Source organism: Ipomoea triloba, chromosome 4, assembly GCF_003576645.1.
Source record: "Ipomoea triloba cultivar NCNSP0323 chromosome 4, ASM357664v1".
In the NCBI taxonomy this organism is placed as follows: Eukaryota; Viridiplantae; Streptophyta; class Magnoliopsida; order Solanales; family Convolvulaceae; genus Ipomoea; species Ipomoea triloba.
The window spans coordinates 11,485,480-11,506,095 of NC_044919.1; the positions used below are offsets into that span (position 1 = coordinate 11,485,480).

The 20,616-nt window shown below is 33.9% G+C and overlaps 1 protein-coding gene across 1 annotated transcript; it reads right to left on the reverse strand.

Annotated features, from left to right (window-relative positions):
* Positions 1-1,250: 1,250 nt before the first annotated feature.
* LOC116014818 (receptor-like kinase TMK4) lies at positions 1,251-9,532 on the reverse strand. Its single transcript, XM_031254772.1, has 2 exons — positions 7,401-9,532; positions 1,251-1,880 (listed from the first exon to the last, which is right to left on the reverse strand). The coding sequence occupies exons 1-2, from the start codon at positions 9,499-9,501 to the stop codon at positions 1,408-1,410; spliced, it is 2,574 nt and encodes an 857-aa protein (XP_031110632.1). The 5' UTR covers positions 9,502-9,532; the 3' UTR covers positions 1,251-1,407.
* Between the last annotated feature and the right edge of the window lie 11,084 nt (positions 9,533-20,616).

Genomic DNA, 20,616 nt, shown 5'->3' on the forward strand with positions numbered 1-20,616 from the left:
TAATATTAATGAGTTAGGTCCTTGCCTTGATATCCAAAAATATATACAAATACTTTACGATTAGTGCTTCAAATATTCAATGATTATATTAGTTCTTCAAATCATTAACTGCTAACTTTAAATTAATAGATATAAATCATCGACTTAATACAAAAAGTAATTATAGACTTTAACACTAGTTATTCAAATTTCCCCAGCCACCTGAAGAAAAACTTGAATAAAAAATTTAAAATAAATTAAAATAATCCATGTAGATTGCATTATATCATATTAAATTTAATACATAATATATGTTATATTTATAATTTAATATGTAACTCTATTTCTTTCATGTGCTCTTCATTTTCTTAATCATCATGAATAGTGTGAAATGCATTTTTTTCCTAGAAAAATTTACCTACAAAATACCATACTATACCAATTTAAGTAAACTAAATAAAGTAAATTTTATTATTTTTCATACCTTTTAGCAACTAACTTTGACCACACATTAATGAATCCAAAGAATTTGGATAAAGTGGACTCACCAATCTACCATCAGTGCTAAAAGCTGATTTTGAAGTAACGATAGAAATTAGAATAGCTAAAATATTATTGGCAATCGTTTGCTAGTCCAACACCTCTCAATTAAATTAAGATATCAAAGTCATCCATTAATGGAAAGGCTTCTTCCTCCAATAAAAAGGCAAAAGTGTGTATGAAACCATTTCACGGATCTTTATTCGTGAGACATGTTGGGTTAAGATCAAAATGTAATAAATAAAAATGTAATACTAATAACAGCAGGTTGGATCAAGATCAAATGTAATAAATATACTGAAAATGTAATACTAATAAGAAATAAAATGTTCGGTTGATTTTATGACTTTTGAACAATCAACGATTGGCCAAGACATGAGAATATAGAAAATATGGAGAGATTATCAATGTTATATTGCTGAATATTGTTTGTCCTCTTTCATATATGGAGGGTCTATTTATATATATTTTGGACTAGGAGTCTTACAAGGCTTAGGAATCTTAAATTGCCTCATATTCGGAGTCCTGGTTACATTGACAACCAGGAGCCCAATTCTTATTATACTAGGAATAAATCCTACCAATTTCTCCTTATTTTTCAACAATAACCATTAATTTATTGAATGGATAAATTATATCTATCCTAAATTTTTACTTGTGAATTTGTTCTCACCTGAACTCTTCTGCATATATATGTGTGTAGGGGCAAGTGCAAGGTGGATATCTACCCATTGGGGCAGAGATATGAGTAACACATTTGATGCGGGTAAAATTAACATTCCTATATACAATAATGCATTAAGCACTATAATTGAAAGAAAATCTATAATAGTGATTAATACATTAGAATTTTTCTATAATTTTTTTTGAAAGGAATTTTTCAATAAATTAAAATCGTGCACTCTGATTGAGACGATGTCCATAAAATTCGTCATCTGTGGAGGACAAATTTTGAGTGGATAAGTCATCAAACTCGAGAGGAAGGCTCAAGTGAAGGTTATGGCCACCATTTCTTTCCCCTATTTCTTCGAGTTTCAAAGGCTTCCACTTTTGTACAAGAGGACCGAGGACGTTTATAACATGTTCCATATTCGGTCGCCGATATGATGTCTTGGCAGTGCAGTGAGCTGCTAACAATGCAACCTTAGAAATGCTCTCAAATGTTTGTTCATCTTGATCAAGACTTGGATCGATAGCTTTTCTAAAGTTGTGGCCTTTGCTAATAACTTTGTGAAACCATGTAACTAAATGACACGTCTCGTTCGGCACAGTTTCATCTAATGCTTTTTTACCGGTAATTATCTCCATTAACACAACTCCAAATGCATAAACATCTACTTTTGCTGTGATTCGCCCAGTAACTGTTTGACAAAAATCCATAAGAAAAAACATCCATAACTGCATAAGCACAATGCCAATCAAATCATATCAAAAATCATTTTTAATTTTACGCCACCAAAATTCATAAATATGGGAGTTGCAAGGATTCTTATCAGGATTAAAAGGATTCTTAACGATATAAAATACTCCGTAGATAATATGAATGGAAAAACAAAGTTCTAGACGGGTTAACAATTTCATCTATGCTGTGATTTGTTATATCATTCCTATCTCGTAGTACAATTTATAACATCATATATATATATATATATATATATATATATATATAATCAAATAGGACAACATCTTCTTGTGAAACTGTGAAACACAACACGAATGCACAAATTGCACACAATCTAAAGTGTGTGCGTGCAATTTGACCAACATGAGTGCACATAATTTATTATGTGTGTATTCCTATAGTAAATTCATGTTGTGTCCCACAGTCTCACGGGAAGATGTTGTTTCACTGAAACATTATATATATAAAGGCAAAAATTTGTATGATACATTTTCACAGGTCTTTGTTCGTGAGAGAGGTCAAGTCAATATGAAAATGTAATGACCATGTTTGGTAATATAGCTTATCAGTCAATTTTGACTTATTTGACCACTATTAGTTGTTTGACTTGGTTAAATATCCAATATAACTGTTTGATTAATTAGCTTTTGTAATAACTTATTGCTTTAAAACGCTAAAATTTAAAAAACTGCTAGCAACGTTTTCGATCAACTTTTTTGACAAAGTCATTTTGGAACTAATCAGCTACCAGCTAACAACTAATTTACCAAACATTTTTCTACAATCAGCTAATGCTATCAACTAGTCAAACAAATTGCCCAATCAGCTAACAACTATTTACCAAATACCCCAATATTTATAATGAAAAATGTAATACTAATCATGAATAGAGTGTGTATTAGTTATACGTGAAAGTGTAATACTTTTACATTTTGATTTAAAAACATTACATTTTTTCTCATAAGTATTATATTTTTCTCTTATAAGTAACAACTACTTGCCAACATTACTTATAAGAGAACATGTAATAGTTTTCCTTAAAAGTATTACACTTTTCATTATAAATAACAAATACTTTTTTTCTTGAAAACAAATAACAAACACTTTAATCCTTATTAATATTACATTTTTCAGTATAAGTATACAAATGCATATTGACATGACCCGATTCAACTCGATCATCCCACGAATAAAAATTCGTTAGACAGTTTCACACAAGTGTGACCCATATATAAAATATTCTAACAAATCGAAAAGTCTATAAACGATAAATAAATGTTCTAATAGATCAAAAAATCTATAAAGGATAAAGATTTTTTTTTTTGAATTTTTTCCAAAGGTATCCCTCCAGCCGACATCCAGAAGGCTAATTATTTGTCCCAACGGTCAGTACACTAAGTGGTAGGGGACGGGCCAAATGGTTTGCTCCATTCACATGGGTGGGGATCGAACCCCCAACCTCATGCTTAATACTAAAGTTCCTTTTGTAATGTCTATATTTATTTATTTATAACATTTTTACCATGATTCTTTACAAGATAATATCTGTTTTATACTTTCTCAAACATTTCAGCTCAAAGTATCTAAGCCCCCACCACTAGGGTTTGAATCTATGACCACCCATTTGAAATAATAACCGGGATGTCATCACACTACATGATAGTTGGCAAAGTTTATTTTTAAATAGTATACCTAAAATTGAACCTTCTAAAAATGAGCATTCAATGTATTAAAAATAAACATTTGACGTATTAAAAATGAACATTATATCAATAGTCCACCTTATAAGGTGGACTAAAGTGGACCATGGGTCATGGTATAATGATTGCTTAATGGTATATTGGTTTAATTAACTTTTGCAAATTTTCTGTGGATCATGAATACATAATACATTTTTAATATATTAAAAGGACATTATTTGATAATATACAAAATAATATATTTGCATCACTCAAATAATATACTATATATTAAATTATAAAATTCTAAAAGTTTGAATATAATCAATTAATCATCATGAGAATAACGGTTTTGAGCTTCTTTTAAAAAAATTAATTTTTTTATTTTAAAGATCAATAAACCGAAGAGGAATAAGTGGTTCAAGTAGTCAACCATAGGTAAATGGTTGTATTATCTTATTAATGGTTTATTGATCATATCCTTGTACTTTCCACTATCATTAACTATAGGGTCACACTTGTGTGAGACCGTCTCACGTATCCTTATTCGTGAGACGGGTCGGGTCCTATTGAATCAACATGCAAATGTCATACTTATATACTCAAATATAATATTGATTAGGAATAAAAATTTTGTCACTTATAAGGAAAATGTAAATACTTTTGAAGAAAAATGTATAGTAATAATTTTGCATTTTTATGTAAAAGTATTACATTTTTCATAATAAGCAATGTTCCCCTTACTTGTAAGAAAAAATATAATACTTTTGAGGAAAAAATGTAATACTTTTAAATCGAAATGTAAAAGTATTATATTTTCGATTAAAAGTATTACATTTACCATTATAAGTAACAATAATTTTATTCTTGATTAGTATTACATTTGAGAATATAAATATGACATGTTTGCGTATGAGTATCACATTTTCACATTGATCCGACCCGTCTCACGGTGAGACGGTCTCACACAAGTTTTTGCCTTAACTATAAGCTTACTGGGTTAAAAAATTCGATCAGTTTTTTAACCTTGTAGCAATTATATCTAAATTTTTAAATTTTGATAATTTAATAGTACCAAATATGTATACCTTGAAAATATTTCAATTATGTACAAAAATTAACAACTAAAATTTGACAAATTAATATCAAACACTTGTATTTATAAAATTCAGATTTTAACCTTGTTGCAATTATATCTAAATTTTTAAAATTTGACACAATTTAATACCAAATATTTATACCTTGAAAATATTTCAATTATGCATAACAATTAACAATTAAATTTTGACAAATTAATATCAAACACTTGTATATGTAACAATAATGATTCCCAATCTAACCAAAATAAAAAATAAAAAAATCCAGCATAAACCAGATTTCTTAAGTTGGTCCATAATACATTAATTCAATCATTATACCATATACTATAGTTCACCTTACAAGATATAGGATGAACCACCGACATACGGTTCATTTTTAATAAATTGAACCTTTATTTTTTATGTACTGGACATTCATTATTATTTGATATATACTACATAAAATTGAATTTTTAGTATATTTAAAATCAACCTTTAGTATACTAAAACATTGTCCATAGTATAATTTGTGGCATGAATTATTTAAAGAAATACTTTATACAATTAAAAATTTGAAATGAAAATTTTCAAAATTACATTCTACACATAATTGTTTGGTATTGAATTGTCAAGTTTCAAAGATTTGGATATAATTGAATTGAATTACTTTTAGTAGGTTGAGAAAGTAGCTATGAACAGATACTACATTGTGACAGAGTCAGTAGTACTAAAAAAAAATATTGAATATAATTGTTAAATGATACACATATTTGGTATTAAATTGCAAGTTGAGTTAATTCCCAAAATGGTCCTTCAACTATTGCCTTTTCTTAATTTAGTTCTTTGACTTTTAATTACATCCAAAGTGGTCCTCAGATTATTGAATTTTAAGCCAAAATGGTCTCTGTTAGCTTTTGCGTGAACATGCCGTTAAATAGAAGGGTTTTATATTGTTTCTTGTTTAGAGGATTGACCAGCTGTGTTTTTCTCCAAATTAATGATACTAGCCCCAAGCCCCCAATTCCCAAAATTCACTTCTACGCAGCGTTTGATCCAATAGGAAAAGGTAGTATAGGATGAATTGTCTCCTCTACACTCAACGGACAACACTTACGAGGGAAGCAGATGGCACGACGATGATGAAAGCAATTTCAGTGGAAGACTACAAGAGCAAAAGCGTCATCATGGTTGCGGAATCCAGTGGTTATGGTATGAACAGGGTCGTGATCGACCTCTCCCAGGGCCAAGGAACCCTAGGCGTCCCCAGAGTCGTAATCGACCTCACCCAAGACAACTCGGACGACGAAATTCAAATTCTAGAGGCAATGCCGTCGCCAGCGAGGATAAAACCCGAATGTTCCAACTCCAAACCCGTCTATATAGACGTCGAATACACCATGGAGACCTCTGCTTCCCTCTTCATCTGCGAAATATGCTGCGATGCGAAGCAAATAAGCGACATTTTCAGAATCAAAGCCTGCAAACACTCCTACTACTCCGATTGCATTTCAAAATTCTTAGCTTCGAAGCTCCAACAAAACGTCCCCAAAATCAATTGCCCTGTTTCTGGCTGCACGGGGGTGGTGGAGCCTCATAACTGCCGCTCGATTTTGCCGCCTCAAGTGTTTAATCGTTAGGGGGACGCGTTATGCGAGGCTTTGGTGTTGGCTTCTGAAAAAATTCTATTGCCCCTTCAAGGATTGCTCAGCGCTTCTCATCGATGAAAAGATTGAAGTTGTGGAATCTGAGTGCCATGAATGCCGCAGATTGTTCTGCGCTAAGTGTAAGGTTCCATGGCATGCTGGCATTGTTTGCTTTGAGTTTCAGAAGCTGCATGAGAACGAGAGGGAGGAGGAGGATATACTGCTGCTGAATATCGCAAATCAAAAGCAATGGATGAGATGCCCTAATTGCAAGGTGTATGTTGAGAGAGTTTCTGGTTGCGCTTTCATGATGTGCAGGTGTAAGTGCACCTTCTATTACATGTGCAGAGCTTGTGCAAAGATCACCATTGTCTTAATTGTGACACTTAAAATTTAGAATCTCCTTTGTTGAACGAAATTGTTTGGTTGAGTGGATATTTGCTGAACTTCAAAAAAAAAAAAAAAAAAAAAAACCTTCTACGCACAGAACACAAATCACTGATACAGGGACGCAGGATGGCAGTATGAAGCTCCGGCAGTCCGGCGACGGCGATAACAACAATAGATCTGCCCCTGACTTTGTTACTCCAGCCTTGAGGAGGGAGAGAGAGAGAGAGCTAAGAGAAGGCAGCAGAAAAAATGTTGAAATTTCTATAGAAGGTGAAAATTGAATTTAACTCGACTTGCGCAACCTGCTGAAATGGGATCACATATTCATTAAATTGGAGAATAAAACTTAAATTACCTGTTTTACCCTTCATTTTAACACCTACTTCACGCCAAACCTAACGGATGACTATTTTGGCTTAAAATTCAATAGTTAGGGGACCACTTTGGGTGCAATTAAAAGTCAAGGAACCAAATTAAGAAAAGGTCATAGTCGGAGGAACATTTTGGGAATTAACTCATTGGAAGTTTTAAAAATTTGGATGTAATTGTTACGAAGTAGAAATGTTTAAATTCTTTGCCAATTAGCCTTAACTATATATGTCAAATGTTAGAACTTAGAAGTATGTTAATTTTTGAATCATTTATTTTGTGGGTTAGATTTATGCATGTGAATAAGATAAAAACTTACCGGCATACTCGGGTGCAAGATAGCCAAATGTTCCAACCGTCCTTGTCTCAACAGAATTTTTATCATCCGGAACCATTTTGACCAATCCAAAATCTGCGACCTTAGCTCTCATGTCATTGCTAAGAAGAATATTAGAAGGCTTTATGTCTCTATGAATGAAACTCTGGTGAGCAAAACTATGAAGATATTCAATCCCCCTTCCCACATCCAATGCAATTGTTACCCTTTGGTTCCAAGTTAGAGGATGAAAGCCATGGTTTTGCCATTGAAAGAGATGATGGCTCAAAGTTCCCTGTGGCATATACTCGTACACCAAAATCCTCTCACTCTCATTGATGGAGTAACCAAGCAGTGAGACCAAATTCCTGTGCCTAACTTTGGCAAGAAACGAGATTTCTGCTTGGAACTCGTTCAATCCTCTCACTGCCCCATCTTTCATCTTCTTCACAGCGATCTTAGTTCCATCGTCTAATTCGCCCTTGTAAACTATTCCATATCCTCCGCTCCCTACCACGTTCCCCTCGCTGAAATAGTTGGTGGCTTTTTGAAGAACTTGGATGGGGAATATAGTGCCCGTGTCCGTTCCAGTACCGGTAATCGCCGTCGTCTGATTCTTCGCCGTCCGGCTAGATGTATTCCTTAGGCGTTTGGCGTAGAACCTGTAAGAGACGAACAATACGAGCACAATAACAGGCACAAGAACAGCTAGAACAATACCAGCAATCTTGCCGGCTAAATTCGACGCATTGAATCGAAGCAATGGGTTTCCACTGCAATGGAAACGTAAAGAATCGGGAAGATCAGGTACGGAGCCGGACAAATTGTTATCAGACACGTCAAGAATTAGTAGCAGATTCAGAATGGCCAAGTTGTCCGGTATAGATCCGGTAAGATTATTGTCATTCAAATACAGTTTCCTCAATGTAGTCAATTTCTCGGAAGCCAGCAAAATATGCGAAATGTTACCTGAAAATCCCTGCTTTTCCAGATCCACAGTGGTCACCTCCCTTTGCACATCGCAACTAATGAATCTCCATTTTCTGCAAGGATCATTCCCAGACCAGGATTCGGCTAGGGTTAACGGGAAGCCGAGATCGGCAGCCATATTGAGAAGCGCCGTAACCTGCGGGTCACAATCCCCCGGAGTTTCCTTGCAAAAACTGTTATTCCTTAGATTTACCTGGATTTGGAATTGGCACCGAAATTGGGGGATCGGGCCCTGTAACTTATTGTTCTGCAGAAAAACAGTTCGTAATTCATGAATTCTCATCAGATTCCGCAACGAATCGGGTACAAACCCGGTTAATCGGTTATCTCCGAGGCGCAAATCGGATAGATTTTGGAGCCCGTAAAGGTCCGGAATCTGACCCGTGAAGGCATTCCCTTGGAGCCATACTTGCAATAGCTGAGTCATGGAGGAAAGCACGCTAATATTACCGGAGAGCCCTAGCTGCTGGTTATCCAGTCGCAATATCCGTATCTTGGAACCCGAAAACGACCCGGGAAGTGACCCGGTTAAATTGTTGGACGATAATATTACGTTCTCGAGATTTGGGAAAGAATAGAAGAAATCAGGAATGATTCCAAAAACATTGGCGTTGCTGGCGTTGAAAGAAACCAAATCAGTGCTTCGGTTCAGGTGCATAGGAATTTCCCAGGAACTAAGGTTTCGATTTTCAGAAACGCTGAAACTCTTCAAACGGGGAAGATCGGAGAGGAAATCCGAGGGGACTGAGGTGAAGTCGTTACCGTCTAAACGGAGGTCTTCGAGCATGGGCATGTTAGCGAAAGAAGGTAAGGGTCCGGAGAGGGAGTTCCCGGAGACGGAGAGGTTTATGAGGGAGGAGAGTTGGGTGATCCCGGAGAAGAGTTGGCCGGAAATGGAGAGCGAGTCGATTTTGATGGAGATGACATTATTGTCGTCGTCGCAGGTGACGTGGGTCCAAGAACAGTAGTGGTTGGAGTTTGACCAGTGGTTGGGTGCGGGAGAAATGGCGGCGAGGAGGTTGGACATTACAGCGGCGTCGTCGGAGAATGTGATGCCGGAGACGGAGAGGAAGGTGAGTACAATGATGATGTGAAAGGGACGGAGTGAGGCCATTAATGATGATGATTGATGAAATGATGATGAGGCGGATGTGGTAGGGGAATGCTGGGATGGAGTGGAGTTTGGACATACTTTTAAACTATAAATTTTTAACTTTTAGTTTCACAATTTTCAATTTTATTTTATTTTACATTTGGTTTCTTCCACTTAGATTTCAATCACGGATGACTTATCCTAAAAGACAAATTATCATTTATTTTTTTCTTTAAATTTTTGTATAGGGTGGGCAATTCGATTTGGTTTATCCGAACTGAACCGAATTAAACTAATAATATACCGAAAACTGAACGGTTCAAGATTCTTGTAAACCAAATGATTCGGTTAAAAATTGAACCGAATCGAATGATTTGGTAAAAAACTAAACTGAACCGATTACCGTTTTGTTTTAATAATAATAATAATAATAATAATAATAATAATAAAAAAAGAAGTAAATATAAATCCCTTGATGCCTGCTCCGTCGTTCAGTTCCTATTTTCACGGTATCTCTTTGAAATTTTTTATTTGATTTCTTTATAATTTGTTTTCTACTTTGCACTTTTGTTGTTTGTCGCAATTATTTTTTACCTCACAATTAGTACTTAGTAGTATGTTTGAACTTTAAATTGCTATTTTATTATATAATGTTTAGATTTTGGATATGGATTATGTGAATATATATTGTTTGATAGTATTTTCAGAAAATTAGGAAATGTTGAAATTTGGAAATATTAAACCGAACCGAATTAAATCCGAACAGAAACCTAATGTTAAACGAATGGTTTAATTTTTTTTTTTTAAATAAAAAAATCGAAACCAAAACCGAACTCTAAAAAATCAAATGATAATTTTTTCTTTCAAGATAACTCACTTGCATTTAGGTTATAGATACCAAATGTGACTATAATTTAAAAGTTGTAGGACCATTGGGTTGTTAGGAATATATATTGTAATTGTTTTGATGAACCAAAAATGTAATTTTAGATCCCCAATTTTATTTTAAGTTTATATCTACTATACTAATAAGAGCCAAAGAGAGTTAGGCCTAAAATGGGTAGAAAAAATGGCAGTCAAATTATTTAATCAAATGGATGGTTCAGATGAATTATTTAATCAAATAGATGGTTAAGATAATTCAGAGTAATATTATTAATAGAAATTACCTAATTTAACCTTACTTTTATGATTATCCGTTAAGTTTTCCGTTAAATATTTTCCTTCTCCGTTAATATTTCGTTAACTTTTAACTTACCCATTAATTTCTATAAGAAAGGTCTTAGGTTCGAACCTCATCTCAATCAAATTTGACATAATTAAGTTTCTCATTCTATTTACTTCTTATTAAATTAAATAAATTAGTAGCTACAACAAAAAATGATACATATGTATTTCTTTAATTTAGAATTATGTGTCTACAATACCTTTATTTGAAAAAATTATTCATTATCAAAAAATTAAATTAAATAAGAGAAATAATTTCATTAGTTATATTGTCTTTATTTTCTCTCATGCAAAGATTCTTTACATTCAAATTTATCAATTGATATTCATTACATTGTCCATTATCTTATTATCTTATTTTTACAATATCTTGTAATTAAATATCAAAGTTATAGTACAAAATAATGTTATATATTTATTTACCAAGTATTTTATTAATACTATGAATTTTTTTTAAATAATTTGAAGCTAATTATATTAACTACTTGGGGATTGGTTGACAAATTAAAGAGAGTACTCAAATAGCCCAACGAATTGAAGCGGAATCGCTCTATTTTACTCTTATTGAATTAAATAAATTAGTAGTTACACCAAAAAATGATACATATGTATTTCTTTAATACCATGAAAAAAATAAAAAAGAATGGTTTGAAACCAATCATATTAACTACTTGGGGGATTTGTTGACAATGAAAGTACTCAAATAACCCATTACCAAGCAAATTGAAGCGAGAAACTACCTTTTAATATCTTTGGAATATATAATATTTTAAATTTTCAAATTTTTATTAATTTATTTAATCTTTTTTCTTAAACTATGGATTTCTTTATCCACAATAATAACCCATTCAACATTAATGGTTGAACCAAATGAACCCCAAGCAGAACACCTAAAGGAAAGTCCATACCTCCTATATCATAATCTCATTGCATGACGTTGTCATCTATGCTACCAACAATAACCGAATTGCAAATAACACACTACCAACAAAAAGGAAGAGAACAAATAGTAAAGATGAAGACAATGACAGTGTTACTCAAAAGAGAATTAAGAACACTTAGAAAAATTCAAATGAAAAGTAGTATTTATTTAGACTATCATTTTTAGACCAAATATTTAGACTATCGATTTTACAAGGTTGCAAATATTTATTTTAGTAATAATTATAATGAATTTTCTATATTATCTTGGATTCATATATTTTGAATTAGATATTTAAATAAAAAAATTCGACATTCAATTACCCATGTATAAACTTCTCCTATATAATCTTGCATTGATATACTTTCAAATATTTATTTAAATATAAACATTGGGCATTAACCCGTTACGCAATGCACGTATAACACTAGTTTACTTGATAAGTCCAAGCCTAGTTAATTATGTGGAAATTTACCAAAGTATAAATTAAGTTTATACTTGTAAATCGTTCGCTTCTACTATACAATAGACGAAGAAATTGATGATTGATCAAAGCTTCGTGAACAACCTTGAATGTGACAACATTGGTTCGAAGTTCATAAGTTAATTCTCTTGGTAGAATTAATTTGAGGTGAAGATGTTGCAATTAAATCAAAGTCAAAATCAAGGAGTCAACAAGAATGAGTTCTCTCACAAATTATTTTCAAGATGAGGCTAAATCTAGGAGAAGCTAACTCAAGCATAAATTGATGAGCATTATTTTGGAGTTGAGGATTACCTCTTGAAAGCAAGTGGCGTGGCTAACCTTAATTGAATTAAGGTGAGGATGACTTAACAAGGTAGAGTCTAAGAGGCTAACTCCAAATGAGAGGATGACCATGCACAATTAATTGAAGAATGAGGCAAACTCTAAAGTGAAAGGATTACCATGTGGAGTATGGCGAAGAGGCTGACCGCATCGATCCAAGAGGCTGACCTTATGTTAATGAAGATAGAGGCTGACTATGCGCAAATAAAAGGAAGAGGATGGCCTACACTTCTAATTGAAGAAGAGGTCAATGTATCATTTATTTCAAGGAAGAGGCTAACTAGTTTATTTCAATGAAGAGGGTAACTAGTTTATTTCAATGAAGAGGCCAATTAAGGCGTAATCAAGAAATAAAATTGAATGATCTATTTTCATAAATATCTAAGGAGGCTAACTTCCAAGTTTATGAGGATAACTTTTATTCTACAAAAGGAAAATATTATTTTCCTAATATAGCAAAAGGATGACTCCAGAAGAATAATTCAAAGAATACAAAGATTCTTGCTACTTGGAGCTGAGATCAAATTAAGGAAAGTCAAAAGTAACCTTCGATTGTATTAAATTATGCTCAAGCAAGAATCACCAAGCTGAGATAATTCAGAGCAACTTGACTTATAAAATAAGAACAAGTCAATTGTTCACATTATCAGTAGATAAATTAAAGTCAATGAAAGGTGGTTACAAGTTTCAAGACAAAATTCATGTTGATTAAAGAAGACGTTGGAAGATCATCAGATGCAAATATTCAAATTTATCTGACAAAGCCATCAAAGTTGACTATTATCATCTGAAGATAATTAAAGCTCTGAAGATGTACAACGGGCAAATAGCTAATTTAGCTATACATTAAATACCCAAGAAGATTTGAAGATAGATATAGCACTACCACTGCAACACAACGATAGACAGAGAAGAGATTGAGAAAAATATCTGATTTAGCAAGTGCTAGTATTGAGCTAAACACGAGAGAAACTCAAGTCTTAGAAAGAAATTATTTTATTTCTTGAGAAAACATTTGTAGGAGTGTAGCTTTGTGCGAAACACGCGGGGAAACTAAGTGCAGCTTTGTGCAAGACACTTGGGTTAGTGTAGGAGTATAGCTTTGTGCGAGATACTTGTGTTAAGCATAGCTTTGTGCGAGGCGCTAGGGATTGAGTGTAGCTTTGTGCGAGACACTCGGAGTTGTAGAAGTGCTAGAAGGGCAATTGGTCACTATTCTATCTGGGCGATTGAAGATAGTGAAATCCCTCATTGGAGTGAAAGGAGAAGAGTGGCTTAGGAGGATTACACCACCTCTGAACCACTATAAATCTCTGTATCCATTTATTTACTTGCTTATATTTTTACTTGTGCATACTTATCTGGATCGTCACATGCATTAAATACTTTGTCATACTGATCACTTTAGCATCTAGGATTACATGCCATCACATGTACGTGCATGCAAGGCATAATTTATTTAAAAAAATTCTTAATTGTATTTTAATTCAAATGTAGTGTGTGTTGGAATATACACACAGTGAGCAAAGGAAGATGGAACTCTGCTGTATTGATATTGAGAATGAGAGCTTACAATGTGAAGAAGGAAGAAGTACAATGTGTGTGTGTATATATATATATATATATGACGGAAGCGAAGAAAGTCAACAAACAAAATTAATGCGTATGTACATAAAAATCCCTGGCTATTTCTTGCTTAGCTATTGTATCCTCCAACACCCCACCCCCCCACCCCCCCGTAAGCTGGAGCATGCAAGTTTTGTATGCCCAACTTAGAGTGAAAGTGAGACGAATAATATGCTTCTCCAGCTTGAACATTAACAATATCTGCTTAAACCTTCTTCTCATCATTCTCAAAACTCTATCAAATTGCATTCTTTCTACAACATATAGATTGTTTTCAGCACTTTTCCCCTCTTCTAGAGTCACAACTCCCTTCCTACCAATTGTGCTCATGGCTTCAGCAATCATACTTCCCACTTCATAGTTGTTCACAGCACTCACTACAGCCACATTGCTGGGTCACTGTCTTCCACCTCTTTTGACAAGTTTTTCAGCTCAGACACTAAAGCTTTTGTGGTCTTCTCAATTCCTCTAGTGGTGACAACCATCTTGTTACAGCAGCAAATTATTTGCCTCACACCAAGGGTGAAAGCAAGCAAAGCATGCTCTCTGGTCTGTCCATCTTTGGAAACACCAGCCTCAAAACCACCAGTGGTGAAGTGAATGATGTGGTGGTTGAGCAAACAATGGTTGCAACTTGGAGTTGATCCATACAACTCTCTCTTCAGGTTAGAAGATATCTTACCACACTTATGCAAAGCCTCGGCAACAACATCGATTTCATCGTTCTCTTCCCTCAAGTCATTCTGCTCATAGACTACTAGCAGTGAGCACCAAGAAGCACCATTGCGTTTATCCATGCTGTAAAAAACTGACTCAGATGACTTCACATCATGACACTTGTCATAAACGTCAATTAATCCATTTAGAACGAAAATATCCAAATCATAATCACCTCAAATCACATTCCCACGCAACTGCATCCTTTTAACTACATCATTATGTCTTCCGTTGATTACAGCATTGGAAATACATGCATTCCACGTAGCAATATTTCTATTCGGCATTTCCTAAAACACCTTATCTGCAATTTCTTTAATGCTCATTTTACTGTATATATCAAGAGCACTGCATCCAACAAGAACGTCCAATATCAAGCTGCCTTTAATTACTAATGCTTGAAGCTGCTGGCCAATGAAAGGAGAGTTAAGGCACTGGACCTGACGCCCCCTGGACAAGAACCAGCTATTGGATTCCAACTTCTGGAATCTTTAATTCCTTCAGCTTGCTGATGAGCTTACAGAGGAAAAAAAATCAAGAGGTGGCCATGCAAGATTTGGCGTCAAAATACAACTCTTCCTTGCACATATTATACATTCAATTCCTCATGCATTCAACAGTACAATTGTATGGAAGGATAATATGCATTCACAATGTATTTGCTTCCGATAAGACTCACACGACCTCCAACCAAAAACATTTAAGTGAAATATTTCACAGAACTTGCCCTCCTTATGAACAGAGGCACAACGATCACAGAGGTTGGCGAACTCGCCGATTCGGCGACGCCAGCCTTTCCTCGGCTACTCTAAGGCCTCTTTTCTGTTGGAATTGAAGTGAACGTTCGACAGCTGTGTCGAGACAGCTACATCAAAATTCACAAACTACGATCGGATAACCATAGCCGAATTCTGAATAGGAATCGTCAGCGATCTCCCGATGCAAACTCTCGCCATTGCAAAGCAAGAGGAGATAGTAAAGTGAATTAATGATACTTGACTGATCAACGAGCACTGTGCTCGTGCCTTCCTTGGATCTGCTCCAGGAACTGCTACTGATGAAGGATCGACGAGCTCTGCGCTCATCCTTTTCGCGAATCCGCTCCGCGAACTTTGATTCAAATGAGTAACGAGCACTCTGCTCCATGAACTAACGAGCACTTTACTCAAAATCTTCACGCTCCGTGAAATGCTTGATTGGAAGAAGAGCACTGCGCTCCTATCTTCGCTGAACTGTAGAAACAACAAATTGAACGAGGAAATTCGAAGAAAATCCTACTTCGATCATGTTACTCCTCTGCGGAGTGACGATCCTCTACGGATCTATCGTTAGAGACGAACGCAGCGCAACTCAGCGTGACTCGCCGGTGCCGGAAGCGGCATAGCTCCCTCATCGGCGAGCTCTGATACCATGTTGGAATATACACACAGTGAACAAAGGAAGATGGAACTCTGCTGTATTAATATTGAGAATGAGAGCTTACAGTGTGAAGAAGGAAGAAGTACAGTGTGTATATAGATATATATATGATGACGGAAGGGAAGAAAGCTAACAAACAAAATTAATGTGTATGTACATAAAAACCCCTGGCTATTTCTTGCTTAGCTACTGTATCCTCCAACAGTGTGCCAAATAAGTTGGAAGTACCGAATGCAGATTTTATGTGATGAAATTCATATTAAAAATTATTTCCATCCACCCAAGCATACAAAAGAATAGATAAGGCAAGTAATTTAATAAAATTCATTTCTTCTTCAAATTTAAAAAAATACTAGCTTATTGATTATTTATTTATTTTCAACTTTGTAGAGGTTAAACAGATTTAGTAGATTGAGCTACAATCAACAAGAGATTAATAAATTTATAGTAACCGTGACCACGGTTTGGTTCCAGTTCCGAACACGCGGTTCACGATTCCAACATATTGCAAATCGAGCCCGAAACCTTATATTAAGGTTCCGGTTCCGATTCATGAACCGGCAGTTCCGGTTAGATCCGCCAGTTCTAACCGTATTTATTTTTAATTTTAATGTTTTCTTTTTTAAAAAAATTCTAAGATAGAAAGGATTCAATTCATTTGAATTGAATCACTGGCCTGGGGCAAAAGCCAAGCGTGAGAGGTGAGCCTGGCCATTGAGCCAGTTTACTGGCAGTGGCCAGTAGGCCACTGGGCTATGCTAGTGAGGCGTGAGCAGTAGCCGGCTGGCCACAGGCTATTAGGCCACTTGGCCTATGTTTTTTTTTTAAATGGTTCTGAAACCTGCTTGTTTAGTATGTGAAATAATTGATGTTGATAATTTTTGTTTTAAATTGTTATTATTAATTAGTATCAATTGTGAGATTTATTAAATTATTAATTGTGAGACTATAAATATAAAATTATGCAGGCTTTGTACGTGGTTGTGATTTATAGATTTGAGCAAGTTTTGCATATAAATTGGTAAATATAAATTAATATTCAAAAAAATAAATATATCACATCGATTTTTTTACAAAAACTGAAGTGATATGTTTATATTTAAAAAATTTAAAAATAAATATACAACTTCGATTTTGTCAAAAAATCGACTTCGTATGGAAATAATTTTTTTCAAAAAAATGGCATACCATGTTAGTTTTTTGTAAAAAAAACTGATGTGATATGTTATTGTACATTTAAAGTATTAAAAAAAATATACAACGTCAATTATTTATTAATTACTGACATTGTAAGGGATATTTTTTTTAAAAAAAATTAAACTATACGATGTCAGTTTTCTTAAACAACGGCGGCGTATATTATTATTTCTAGTATTTTGTTAAATTTAATTAATTCACGACATCGATTATTTGATTAAAAAATCGATGTTGTATGTATTTTAAATATTTAAAAATAATATACAACGACAGTTTTTTAACTGACATTGTATCATTTATTTATAACGTCTTTTTGAAGAACATATAATTTTAACCAACGTCGTATGGTCTAAATAACTAACGTTAAAAGTATTTTTTGTACTAGTAAAGAGTGCACAACCACTCACACCAACTAAGCTGGTTATGGTACGTTGTCAAAAATAAATAATTGTTTTTTAGACAAGCATGGTTGTCCACTTGTCCTAGACGGTGATGGGCTCATGACCATTATTTTTGGATAGTCATGACTATCGCAGTACAACCACTGAGTATGGATGTATTAATTAAAAAAAAATACAGAGTACAAAAAATTGAAATAAAAAAATTTTAAAATAAAGAGTAAAAAAATCTTTAAAAAGCAAAAAATTAAAAAAGGGAGCACTAACTCGCTAAATAGGTGTATTTATAACTCAATTGAACATTTTAGCAAGTTTAGGAGATTTGAATGGAGTCCTTTTTTAGGGGCTCAATTGCATTATTTGTTTGACTTAAGGGCAATTTAATCATGTTTTCCTTCTTTTTTTTTAATAAATTCAAATATTTATTTAAATTGTGTTTGTTTGTTTGTATTTTTCTTTGTTTTTTTTTTTTTTTTTGAGTTTGAGAGTTCAAATGAATTTTTTAAGGAAATTTTGAGAATTTATTTGACATTTATTCTCAATTTAATTAATTTTTGATGGAGTTCACAACTTTACAAGTATGTAATGAATATTAATAATTGTAAAATTACATAAATGTGTAAACATGTGTAGTAAATTTTGTGTGCAAATAATATTATGAGAAAATGGCATTTTTAACTCATCATATAGTGTCATAGTGGTATGGATTTACTTTGTCAATTATTCACACTATTATTTAACCTCTAGATTCTTATTAGTCATGTGACAAATTTGGTATGACATTAGCATTTTGTTAAAAACTCAATGATCGATCATACCAAATCTAAAACTTCCCTAAATATTTAAATACGAAATCTACATTGCAAATAATTGAAATACTAAATTTATATTACAATCACTATTGATATACTAAAAATATTATTTCTATCACGAAAGAATTGACCAAGTAGGTAAATCGTGATTCTAATACCTGGATGGTCGCAATGTTAAGCATGTCACAGTAGGGATGTCAACGGGGCGGGGCGGGGGCGGGGGAAGGGGTCCCCGTCCCCGTCCCCGAAGTGTCACCCCGTTCCCCGTCCCCGCCCCGTTCCCCGGCGGGGATTTTTCGGGGATGGGGAATCCCCGCGGGGATTTTTTTGAATTCTGTCTATTTGAAAAATAAAATAATATTTACCTTTCAAAGTCTAAAACTATAGATTAATAAAACTAAAAGAAACATTTTCAACTTTCAAACAAATAACATTAAAATATCCAACTTCAAACACTTAAAATTGTTTCAAACTTCTTCAAAGTTCAAAGTGCAACGTCCAATACATAACAAAAAAGTCCAAATACAAGTACGTAACAAAACAAATGATCTTCAATCTCCATTTCTCACTTCTCAAGGCTAGCGTTGAAGTAGTAACTCTTCGGTAATAACCTTAAAAATAATAATAATTTGAATAATAACTTGATATATATAATTAGTTAAACTTTTAAACAACATAATTTAATAAATACCTCTAAGCTTCTAATTGTTGAGGAAGGAATAAATCTTCATCAATTTCATAATCTTCCGAACCTACAAATATTATTTTAGAATGGTAAAGTAAATAAGTAATGAATAATCAATTAAAAATAATTCGTTGAAATAAAATTTCTTACTTTCAAGCGACCAACTTTGAGAACACATAAGTGCCTCCAAAATATCTGGATGAAGTCTACTACGATGAGCCGACAGCAATCTACCACCAGTACTGAAAGCAGATTCTGAAGCAACGGTAGAAACGGGAATAGCTAATAAATCCTTTGCAACCTTACTCAAAGTTGGATATTTCTTTCCTTCAGTTTGCCACCATGATAAAACATCCAAATCATCATCAAATGGTGACTTCTTAGCCTCTAAATACAAGTCCAACTCTGATGTCTCAGCCAAATGTGTTGCACTTTCCATAAAGGTTTTCAATTTATCCCTAACTGGGTCACCCTTAGTCAAATTCTCCCCTCCAACAACATATTGAACGTGTTTACTTGAAGATGTTGCTATTGAAGAACACTCATAGTCACGGCACAAATCATTGCAATATGTCTTAACCTTCTCAATTTCTGATGCAGCTTTATCTCCATAAAATGTTTGAAAGAAGAACTGAACAACTCCTAACTTATACCTTGGATCAAGAACATTAGCTACAGCTAGAATCCCATGCACCACTTCCCAATATTTATCAAACTTTGCAAGCATACTCTTAGCCATATTTGCTATCACCAAATCAGTTGACTCAACCCAATCGCACAAATTAACCTTAATCTCAGACATCAATAGGAAGAAAACATTTGAAGTTGGATATTTTCTTCCAGAGAATACATTTGATGCTTTATAAAAGACTTCCAATTTATCACAAATGTTCTCAGCTAACTCCCAATCTTGTTCAAATGGTGCACAAACAAAAGAAGACTCTTGTTGTTCCAAACGGTAAAAAACATCTTTGTATTGCAATGCAACAGAAAGCATCAAATAAGTAGAATTCCATCGAGTCTTACAATCCTGAACTAACTATTTTGAGTATTCTATGCCCAAATGTGTTGCACTTTCTTTAAATAGTTGTTGTCTTTTTGGCGAAGCTAACCAAAAACCAACACTATCTCTAACTCTTTCCAATCCATTCCCCATAACTTTTAGCCCATCTTGCACTATCAAATTCAAGATATGTGCACAACAACGCATATGGAAAAATTTTCCCCCAAATAAAAGATGCTTACGATTAAGTTTGGACAACATGTTATTTATTAAAGCATCATTAGTTGAACAATTATCAACAGTTACCGCAGACAACTTTCTC

Bases quoted from the DNA above. Each gene is read 5' to 3' on its own strand.
- LOC116014818 (XM_031254772.1), bottom strand. From the start codon at position 9,501: ATGGCCTCACTCCGTCCCTTTCACATCATCATTGTACTCACCTTCCTC. The intron at 1,881-7,400 runs GTAAGTTTTTAT...TTTGTCAAACAG, and splicing joins TCTTGCACCCGAGTATGCCG to TTACTGGGCGAATCACAGCA.